This window comes from Girardinichthys multiradiatus, chromosome 20 (genome assembly GCF_021462225.1).
Source record: "Girardinichthys multiradiatus isolate DD_20200921_A chromosome 20, DD_fGirMul_XY1, whole genome shotgun sequence".
Taxonomy (NCBI): Eukaryota; Metazoa; Chordata; class Actinopteri; order Cyprinodontiformes; family Goodeidae; genus Girardinichthys; species Girardinichthys multiradiatus.
In genome coordinates, this window is record NC_061812.1 from 46,085,348 (window position 1) to 46,096,700 (window position 11,353).

The following is an 11,353-nucleotide window of genomic DNA, read 5'->3' on the forward strand; positions in this document are numbered from 1 at the left end:
ACAGAAAAATAAAATGAGTTATTGAAATCAGGCTTGACTGAGTGGTCCAACTGACAAACATTAGGGTAGGAATCATCAATCTGGTTTCTTTGGAATACGAAAAAGCACTAACTGTGTGAAATAAAATATTTTCTGTGGTTTAAAAAAACTAGGCAATATTTTTTCTAGAAAAATAATAAATGCATTCTGCATTATTGTTTATTCCAACAATACGCACAGAATTTCAGTGATCATATATATAATAAATTCCATGACGGAGGTCAATGATTGCTTCATTGTTGTTGTGGCACAATCTAAAAAGAAAATAATAATAAATTATATGTAAATGAAATCATTTATTTAAGTAATTTTTTTCTGATTTTGAAGGAAGAGCGGTAATGATTAGGATAACTAAATATACCCCTGTGCATATATTCATGGCGGAGTTCGTACCTTTACAAAGTCTTTTTCATTAATTAGATATGTTTGTGTGTTAAGGTAGAGAAGTTGTCAAATCCTATCAGAATCAAGCGCAGTGGCAACTCGGTAAAAAAAAAAAAAAAAAACTTTGCCAGAGTTCAAGCAACTGACCCAAAGCAAATTATGCCGTCTTAAAGAAAGAATTAGTCCTTGGAAAGTGCCATGTCCTATTTGTGCTGATGGCTTCGGTGAGCCTGCAGATATTTACAGATCCGCTTTCCCCGCAAACTGTACGGATTTCTTTCCACAATTTCGACTGACAACAGCCTACACAACAGCAGCTTGCCGCATAACTCCGCAACACGAATGCCGATGGAGGTTAAATCGGCCTGCACTGATTCTTAATTGCAAAACAGTTACAGCACATAATGAGCTTTTTTCTTTCTAAATTGCTGTGGTCCAATGGAGGGGACAATTTAAATTCTACCAAAAACAGCTTACTCGCAACGGAACTGAGCCAGGATGTAGGAATTCAAATCGCAAATATATTTCCGACTTTTCTGCTTTATTTACTAAAGTTAATTTAAGCCATAAAATGCACCAGAATCATGCCCAAAATATAAATACCACCTTTTGTCTTACATTTGCGTTTTTTTACTTTAGAAGTCTGCAGGAAAAAATCGGGAGCAATTCCTCCAGGTTTTTGTTTGTTATCGTTAGTTTCTTTTTTAAACATTAAAAGTGCATGCCCTGAGTTTTAAAAAATATATATTTTAGATATATTACATGCATTAAAGCCATAGCGCCGACAAAACAACAAAATCCTGTATGTGAAGGGTTTGAAACTTCATTAAATATTTACCTTTCTGATGGAAACCTTTCCCGCAGAATTCACACACAAACGGCTTGTACCCGGCGTGGATCCGTACGTGCGTGTTCAGCGTGGAGCTTCTGTTGAACGCTTTGCCACATTGGTTGCATTTATGAGGCTTCTCCTTGGTAGGTAATATACGAAGAAACAAATAAAAAAAACAGATGAAAGTAAATTAAACGTGAGCAGTGCGTGGGAGCTGACTGCATATGTGCGCGCGCCGACTCTTACCTGCGTGTGGATGATCTTGTGCCTGCAGAGCGTGCTGGCCTGACGGAAGCCCTTGCCGCACACTTTACATACAAAGGGCCGGGCCCCTGTGTGCACCGGCATGTGTCTGGTTAGATTATAATGTGCGTTAAAAACCTACAGAAAAAATACACATTTATTGGTTATTTTGTAGTTTTAAAATATATGTTCAAAATTATAAAGTGATAGATTTCTGATAAATATTTGAAATAATATTTTTTTCTTAAAGTTTACCTTTCCACAAACTTCACATGTGAAGTTTTTGTGTTTTCCGTCTGCACTGCCGCTGCCTAAACTGGGTTTGCTGTGTGTCTTGACGCCGTTTTTCTCGGTAGTCAAAGCGTGGTTGTCCTTCACTATCTGGTCTAGCTGGCCCGGCAGATGTTCCTTGTGCGGGTACTGAGGAGTGGGGAGCTTTTCGGAACCCACGCCGGCGAGTTTGGTGTTCTCCAGCAGCAAGAGTCTTTGGTGCGCCGACAGGGATGCCTGGGCCTGTTGTGTAGAGAACCAATGTCCGGCGAGCAGCTCTGACTGCTGGTATGCAGAGTCCAGGTAATTAAGATAGTAAAGTGAGCCCAGGCTGGGCACGGCCACGGCTTGGTGAATAACCTGTGGTTTCACCACCCTGCTCTCGGTGGTTGGTACTGGCTGCTTTAACGTGGAATCCGCTCTGGCGCACACACCGCAGTTCCCTTTGCACGGTGCGGTCACTGATCCACAGAATGTTCCTCTGAGGCTGGCTCTCCACAGCTCCGAGTAGTTCATCAGCGCCTTGGACTGAAGATCGTAGCTGAACGGCTGCAGCGGGATCATGCATGGGATAGGGGAGCACAGCCCGAGTAACTTCTTTCCCTCCGAGCGCTCCTCCGCACCGCGTCTCGGTTCCGAGCTCTTGGACATAATTCGGTCGATGGAGAAGGCCAGGCTCTTTGGAGTCCCAGAGGGCCCGGTCCTACTGCAAGACATAACCGTCTCCAGAGAGGCCGAACTTGCCATTTTCTTGTTGTTACAGCAGAGCAGAACTTGTTGCAAGTCCGAGCGTTCCTCTATTCACTCTACTGAGCTCCCAGCAGCAGACACAGGACACATTAATTTAATATGCGCGGTGTCACGCATTTGTATTCAAATGATCACCCCCCTGCAACAATAGCAAGGATGATGGATTAATCCTCATTAACTGAAATTTAACAGTACGTTTTAGAGTTCATCAGCAACGGAATAACAAAGAAGGGAGGACAATAGAGTCTAAAATTTCGGAGCTCCAGAGTAATGCAGAAGCATGAAGTTGCGCGTGAGTTAGAGGTTACCTCTAATGCTCAAATGACAGTGGAGAGCCGCACGCTGACAGTTCCCGCCCCTCCTCCTCAACTCTGATCCTGACATCAGCGGGCACGGCAGTATTTACTGGGTGACAAGGAAACGCCCTCATCAACCTGCACGCCATCAAATCAGGAAAGTTGAGGGCCTGGCAAATGTTGAAGTCCAGATAGAAACATCTCATTTTTTTCTATTACCTGAGGATGAAATTTGTAAGTGTTCAGACCATGCTGAATAAACAACATGAGATGAGATGCTTTCATTTGATTAACAGAGTAATCTGGTTTTGTGCTCAGTTTAAGATTTTTTTAGGAGGAAGTAACTAATCCTGTCAGATTAGATTCCTTCTTTTTCTCAAATTCTAACATCTTTATTTAAAACAGCCGAGTATTTGTATGTTTTCAGTGACTTAAACTTTCTCCGTTTCAGAGCACAGACGCCCTTTGGATTCTAAACGCTGCTCCTCCACTCGAATGTAAGGAAGCAATTTTATAGAGCGAGTCAGCGCTCAACTCAGCGCGCCACAGAGAAAGAGACAGAAAAGGAAAGAGAGAATTACCTTCTGTAACTAAAGCACTGCGTGAACGTGGTTTTGTATCTTTTCTTGTTCAAAGAGAGTGGACGAATTAAAGAGAGGGAGGAAAAAGAAAAGACTTAACATATTCACGTGTCAAGAAAAAAATGGTAAGAGGGTATTTTTTTCTCTGTTGCTTTCTATGCATCGCTTTAAAAGGAAATGCTGGAATCCGGTGTTGTAGGAGCAGCCTTGTGTTTGCAGGCCATTTTACCTAAAACAGGTTATGACTCACAGACATGAGAGGACTTTAAAGGAACACGGTCGGACAATATATATGCAATACACAGGTGGAAAGTTAAGTGGTCTTTTGTTTTAATCCTAAACATTTTTGAAAAAACAAAATGCAACATAAAAAACTGATCATTAGCAAGTTTGTTAATTTGATAAAAACAACTTCAGTAAGAAAAACAACATGACAGCCTCATATACTTTATTTTATAAGGAACAATCCAGAATGCAGAAACATGTAGCAAAAAACAAATCCTCACTGGTCTTAAAAGGAGAAGGAAGGTTGCATCCAGGGCCATCATTAAGTGTGAACGTGTCATGGTGCGTATTGAGGTAGGACCCAAATGCAAAGCATAGTGGATAAGATGATGAGGATTTAATAAATAACAAACTCACAGTTGGACCAGGTACAGGAACTCAGGCAGATGAAAAGCAGGAACAGGGACATGGACATGGACTCAAATAGCAATCAGGGTAACGACCAGAGACAAACAAGGTAACCAACCGGATGACAAACAGGGACATGTCTAGAGAACAGAAAAAGTAAACAATGGAACTAAACTAGCTGACATAACCAAGGAGAAACAAGATCTAAGACAAAATATAAACTAAACACAACATAAGAATCAAGGAAGTAGCAAAACTAAACAGAAGGAATTTAAATAAGCCTGAATTAACAGAAAAGCACCTGGCTGAGCATACAGGCATGGTTTAGGCATGCAAAGCCTTCCTTGGGAGGTGTTTCAGGCACGTCCCTCCGGGAGGAGGCCCAGGGAACGGCCCAGGACACGCTGGAGGGACTATGTCTCTCAGCTGGCCTGGGAATGCCTTGGGCTCCCCCTGGAGGAGCTGGAGGAGGTGTCTGGGGAGAGGGACGTCTGGTGTCTCTGTTTAGTCTGCTGCCCCCGCAACCCGGTCCCGGATAAAGCGGTAGACATCGAGTACCAGTATGTATATATATTACTGATACACTGCCAAACCGGTCATACACTGCTCAAAAAAATAAAGTGAACACTCAAATAACACATCCTAGCTCTGAATGAATGAAATATTCTCATTGAATACTTTATTCTGTACAAAGTGTAATGTGTTGACAACAAAATCACACAAAAATCATCAATGGAAATCAAATTCATTAACCAATGGAGGCCTGGATTTGCAGTCACACACAAAATTAAAGTGGAAAAACACACTACAGGCTGATACAATGTTGATATAATGTCCTTAAAACAAGTCAAAATGAGGTTCAATATTGTGTGTGGCCTCCACGTGCCTGTATGACCTCCCTACAATGCCTGGGCATGCTCCTGATGAGACGGCGGATGGGATCTGAGGGATCTCCGACCAGACCTGGACTAAAGCATACGCCAACTCCTGGGCAGTCTGTGGTGCAACGTGACGCTGGTGGATGGAGCGAGACATGATATTCCAGATGTGCTCAATCGGATTCAGGTCTGGGGAATGGGCAACCAGTCCATAGCTTCAATGTCTTCATCTTGCAGGAACTGCTGACACACTCCAGCCACATGAGGTCTAGGATTGTCCTACATTAGGAGGAACCCAGGGTCAACCGCACCAGCATTTGGTCTCACAAGGGGTCTGAGGATCTCATCTCGGTACCTAATGGCGGTCAGGCTACCTCTGGCGAGCACATAGAGGGCCTGCCATCCCACACCATTACTGACACACTGCCAAACCGGTCATACCGGATGTTGCAGGCAGCAGATCGCTTTTCACGGTGTCTCCAGACTCTGTCACGTCTGTCACATGTGCTCAGTGTGAACCTGCTTTCAGTGGTGAATTTCCCAATCCTGGTGTTCTCTGGCAAATGCCAAGCGTCCTGCATGGCGTTGGGCTGTGAGCACAACCCCCATTTGTGGACGTCCGGCCCTCATACCATCCTCATGGAGTCAGTTTCTAACCATTTGTGCAGACACATGTACATTTGTGGTCTTCTGGAGGTAATTTTGCAGGGCTCTGGCAGTGCTCCTCCTGCTCCTCCTTGCACAAAGGCGGAGGTAGTGTTCCTACCAGAACCATTCCTTTATTGAGTGTGTCTTGCTAATCGCCAAAGATTTCCCCCTGTTGTCTAATCCATTTGCACAACAGCATGTTAAATTGATTGTCAATCAGTGTTGCTTCCCAAGTGGACCGTTTGATTCCACAGAGGTTTGATTTACTTGGAGGTATATTGTGTTGTTTAAGTGTTCCCTTTATTTTTTTGAGTAGTGTATATACACACCCCTCCCCCTTTCACACATATCCTTCCACACACACTTGTTGGGTCCTTGCTATCTTGGCCACAGAAATGGACTGTAACTACACCTCCAAGCATTCATTGCATCTCTGATATCGTGCCGGATGTGATATATACCACCTTGTTAGCTAAGTCTTTGTCTTTTGCTTTACCTCGCAACGAAGGTTTAATGGGAGCAACTCCCCAGAGGATCAGTAAACCCGCGTGGTGCCAACAAATTTTTCACAAACCCTTCGACGGAGAGCTTGACAAAGCTTAGGTTCTCGCTGGGAGAAACCAGAAGATTCACTATTCTGATCGAAGACCTGAACGTTGCAGTTTGCAACCCAGGAGTGCAAAATCCAATTCAGGATTTTCCAAGAGGACAAGCCTACTTCCTTTTTTACCAGTCAACTACCAACAATTCTTTATAGTTTTCCCCTTTTTGCAGAAGGAGAAGAAGCTGGTCGTTTCTGAGTTGTTCACGGATACGTGAATTCTCACAACCTAGATATCTGTCCGGGAGAAGACATCACTCAAGTAAACTTGTTTCTTTTGTTACTTTGCTCATAGTCTAGGTAGGATATGGTCAGTGTTTTAATTCAATGTATGCTAGCTTTTTTTTTTAACAAGCTCAACAAGCTAATAAAGATCCTGGCTCTGCTCTGGAGACTCCTCTGGAACCTCTGGAGATCATTGTATAAAGAAGGATTCTTCATTGTGCAAGGAAGGATTCTTCACAAAATAAAGAACATTATGTAGAACGCTGAGCATCCTCTTCATTAGACTGTCGTACAACAACAGAGTGTCTGCAGTCAGATGCTTCTTCAGATCTGCTTTAAAACAGATCGCTACAGGAGATCCTTCCTGCCCACAGCCATCAGCATCTACAACAACTCTTTCAAGAAACCTGCATAATCTGAGCTACAACAACATTTATTTCCCTTTGGGATAAATAAAGTATTTTTGAACTGAATTGAAGGTTTTACTGAATGTTTGTGCCTTCGTTGTGTTTGAGTTCTGATTCAATGTGCTTTAAACTGTGAGTGCTCCTATGCAAAATTTTGTGGAATTGAAGTTATATGAAGTAAGACCGCAATCTGAGCACAGGGCTGAATCTTTCCATTGTCTCATCATTTCCCCCTGCTGGTTGCGCTTGGGTTTTTATGGCCCTTTGTTGGAATCAGTTAGCCATCAGCTAGTAGTGGCTAGATGCTAGGCTAACCGCTACTAATCTGAAAGCATCATCTACGTGGATAAAGACTCATGGTTGTTTATTGTTGTTTCCATTTTCCAACTCAACCCAAAGCTTAGATTATTCCCACCTTCTTCCATAAATTGCTGGTTGGATTTCCATTAATACTCAGTGTGCATTCTTTATAAATTGATCGATTTTTTGCATTTTACTCTTGATTCTTGATTAGTTTATCCTTTTAGTAGTTTAGTGAGTGTGTAAGATAGTAAGGTAAAAGTTTGTGGTGCCTAAATAGCTTGGTTGTGAGAGGGAATTATTTTGTTCAATAAATTTCCACATAGATAAAGAGAAGGTGTTTGTGTTTATTTTGTATATTTGTCAACTCTGTTGCTCATTTTACCCCGTTTAGTAAAATAACTTGATAATATATTGACATTTAGCATGATTTTGGTTAATTATTATTAATGACAATTAATTAATTGTCATTATTAATAGCTGGATCTGTGCCATGAAGCCAGCCAACATTAATGAGTTTGGACTATTACTGATTAGAAGATAAATTTGAATTTCAAACTGAGACTTTACAGTGTTTATGAGGCATGCACATTCATGATATATTCGAGTAGTATCTTTACCTCAGTTCCATCTCTGGTTGATCCCAGAGTTTGGTCTAAGTAGGAATAAGACACTGTTACTCTGTTTGGTTTGTAAATTTATTGACGGGCCTTAAGCGAACCAGTGTCAGCAGGAGGAGGCAGCAGGCAGATAGCAGCTTTCTCCGTAATCCAACTGCCTGCAACAGATGAATTCGGAGGAAGATTCCGGTGAACTCCCAGAGTATGAATATCCAACCTATAAGTAACTTCATTGCGGTCCTCGTTATTGCCGTGGGTGAAAAAAGAACTTCCTCATAAAGCCCAAAATGTTAGCATTTTCAAGTCAAGTCAAGTCACATTTATTTATTTAGTGCTTTTCAGCAACAAGGCACTCAAAGTGCTGCAACTTTGGAGCATTACCAGTCCAGACAGCGGGGTCTCTCCTCCCCGCTTTTCCTGCCACAAACCCCCCCCCCCCCCCCCCCCCCCCCCCCCCACAACAAAACCCCTGAGCCTTATTTTATATTTTATAAGTTCTGCTGTGTTCTAGATAATTATCCTAGTGGATCATACATGAAAAAACATCTATAGGAGATTCTTGCATATACAACGTCAGGTTAACACTAGAACTCCCAGAATTCGAACACTACTAGAACTCCCAAGCTCGTCAATTTGACGACGAGCATTCTGGATACGAGGCGGTGATGACGTCATCGCATTACATTGGTCAGAATGCTAAAGGTTTTCTTGCACACTATAAAATTATGGTTTTGACAAGAATTAATAATAGTATTTGATCAAAACCTATTATGTTTCATTATTATTTATAAATAGTACTGAAAAATAATACATAGTGGCTACATTTAAAAAAAAAAAAAGCTTTACTAATCTGACCAAAAGCTGGACAGCTCAATTTTTTTTGCCCCCCTTTCACTTTGCGGACATAAACTATTGCTAAAAATGCCTTCAGCTCATCCACACTCATGTCCGAGGAGGTATCATCTCCTAAACTCTGCGGGCCTCAGCCCTGAACATGGATGAGCATTTCGGCATCCGCCAAGCAGAGGAACGCGGTCTGGGCATCTTGAATCTGGCACTCTGTCAACGCATTCTGGCTCTAACGCCTCCCTCTACTTTCTTCCTCCCTTACCACTGTCCACACAGTGCCATCCTTTCCTATCTCCTCCTCTTTCCCAGGTGTGCGCTCGTCTTGCGATGAAAACGCTGTAAAGCGCAGAATAGATTGTTGTTACTGGGCTACTATATCTATGACCTAACTTGTTTATTTCTTTTTCCATTATTAGTACCTTGTTTTTAGTTTCTCTCCTGCCAGTGAGCTGGATTGCTGGGTTTATAGCTGGGCACTAGGCACCAGGCTCGATTCCCTGTCTCTGAACCTGCTCTGATTGTGGCACTGTTGCTATAGTTATATATAGCAACAATATTATATATATTATTAGTTTACTAATCTATAAACTATAGCCTAAAATGATAAAATCGTTACATAGCCTAGCCTTTTACTTCCTTGAAATAATGCGCCACAACCTCCTGATAACGGGACTACTCGTGTTTTTTAGCCGATGGAGGCCCACTCTCTAACCCGCTGTCACTGGAACTGAATGCTGACCAAGAGCCGTCAGAATCCCTCTTGACCCCAGAATCACAATCATGTAATTTTTGAAGCATTTCCAATGCCTCTTGAGCAGAAAATATCCTTCTGAAAGCCATTTGTAGGATGCCAACAATCTCCTTCTCAGACTGCGTTCTAGAGTGGCGGTTGCTAGGCAACGCTCACGCATATACTGTGCCGCGGGAAAAAAATATCAATGTAAATAATAGGGCCGTCAAAATAGCAGCTGTGGTAGTTAGAATTAGAAATACTTAGATCTTTTATTCACTTTGTTATTTTTTTAAAATAGAGACATAGGAACCCACAAGACACAGATTTAGAAAAAGTCACGATGCCAGGAAGATAAGAGTTTTAATAAACCAGAGTTATGGCATGTCAAACTTTCAAAACCATCAAATTGACGGCCCTGGGAGTTCTAGTGTTAAGCTTGGTGTTTTGCAGGACCAACTTGCAGATCAGGAGCTTCCGAGCCACGTGGGTGAGTTAAGGTTGTATAATAATTTAAACTGAAAAATTTACAAGGCAAAGCAGGCCATGAGACACAGGCGGGACATCTGACACAGAAACAGGCTAGCAAGCTGTCAGAGTTAGACACACTGATAAACTCAGAGAAGGTATGAATGAAGACACAAGCGAGTCTAAGTTGTCTTTGGATGGCCAGGGAGATACAGTCAATTCTCTCAGAGGAGCTGCCCTGTGTCACAGCAGTTTATTAAAGAAAGGAAAAAAGAACATTCATGCTACAGCATCGTGGTTATGGCTTCACACAGTTTCACAAATACAAGTCCTGCTGAATAAAACTGGTTCTGTCCACACATGCCCACATCTGGCATTCAAGGACACGAAGATTGGCTGGGGTGCGAACAGACTGCTTCCCAGAACTCCCCCGCACACATACAAGTTCCTGCTCAGTCTGCATAGCAACCACCCAAATGCAACTCTAAAACAAGATGACAACTCTGTTAATAGTTTATAAGACACTCAAGATAAATGTGAAAAGTATTCAAACCACTTCCATCAAAGTTCAAACTAAATAAATAAAAGTGTCTTTTAATGGTAAATCATAAGGATAAATAACCTTTTTAAACTAAGCAATGAATTTATGTACAAATCTTCCAATAATTCCCTCCTGTTTATTATTTATTGGTTTAAAACAAGTTATCCATGTCTACACTTCCTTTCGGCTTTATGCACACACTTCATTTAATACTAAACTGTTTCTGTGTCATCATCAGGATCTGGATCCTCTCTCTCCAATAGCTGGTAATCCTGGGACAGCATTGTTCCAACTATGCCAGCAACTATCTTGGAAATCATTACTCTGATGCAAGGGATGATACACATACATGGTGAAAAACAAAACATCACTAATATTATAAGGAAGGGAGTCATGATTTTCAATAGCAGTTGCCACCACGGTCCAGACGTAAGCCATGAGAGCAGGCCTCCCTGTCCTGGGCGTGCATCCTGCTGCATACCTTTCCTTATCTCTTTGAGCTGAGCAAACGCTTCACACAGTGTGACCATCTCCGGTTTCATCAGGATTTAGGTGCAACAGGTCTCATTCAGAAGAACGCCAACTCCCTAGGACGGGGCCGTTACCAAATCCAACACCATCCGATTTTGCAGCACCATGGTGCAGAGTGCTGTTATTTCCTTGGACATTCCTGTAAGAGCTTTATCAGAGGCATTAAAAAATAACCTTAACCTATAATCTATGGTTTCTAACTGGGCATGTTTCTTTCCCCACTACTCACCATGGGAATAAACCTAACAAGATCTTATCTCCTGTAGATCTGTTTAAACTCATCAGGGACATCTGTTCCCCATATACTATCATGTGGTTTGACTTGAACAAGTTCTCTCTTAATTCTATTTGGAGTGGAAAATTCTCAGCTGATAATAAAAGTATAGTGAGTTGCATACACAGGTGCACAAACACCACTCCAATTATAAGGTAGCTGTATGTACAATGCATGGCCACACATATAATATCCATCCACAGCAAATGTACCTCTTTCTTCCATGGGTGTGTTATTATGAGCACTGTGATAT

General features: G+C 42.0%; 1 protein-coding gene across 2 annotated transcripts; it reads right to left on the reverse strand.

Annotated features, from left to right (window-relative positions):
• Window positions 1-38: 38 nt before the first annotated feature.
• Window positions 39-2,909, reverse strand: fezf2 (FEZ family zinc finger 2). 2 transcript variants are annotated; one of them, XM_047348281.1, is made up of 4 exons: window positions 2,827-2,870; window positions 1,754-2,657; window positions 1,502-1,636; window positions 39-1,394 (listed from the first exon to the last, which is right to left on the reverse strand). In XM_047348281.1, the coding sequence occupies exons 2-4, from the start codon at window positions 2,513-2,515 to the stop codon at window positions 1,191-1,193; spliced, it is 1,101 nt and encodes a 366-aa protein (XP_047204237.1). In that variant the 5' UTR covers window positions 2,516-2,657; window positions 2,827-2,870; the 3' UTR covers window positions 39-1,190. The 2 variants fall into 2 exon arrangements, with proteins under 2 accessions (XP_047204237.1, XP_047204236.1); XM_047348280.1 differs by having other exon boundaries at window positions 1,754-2,909.
• Between the last annotated feature and the right edge of the window lie 8,444 nt (window positions 2,910-11,353).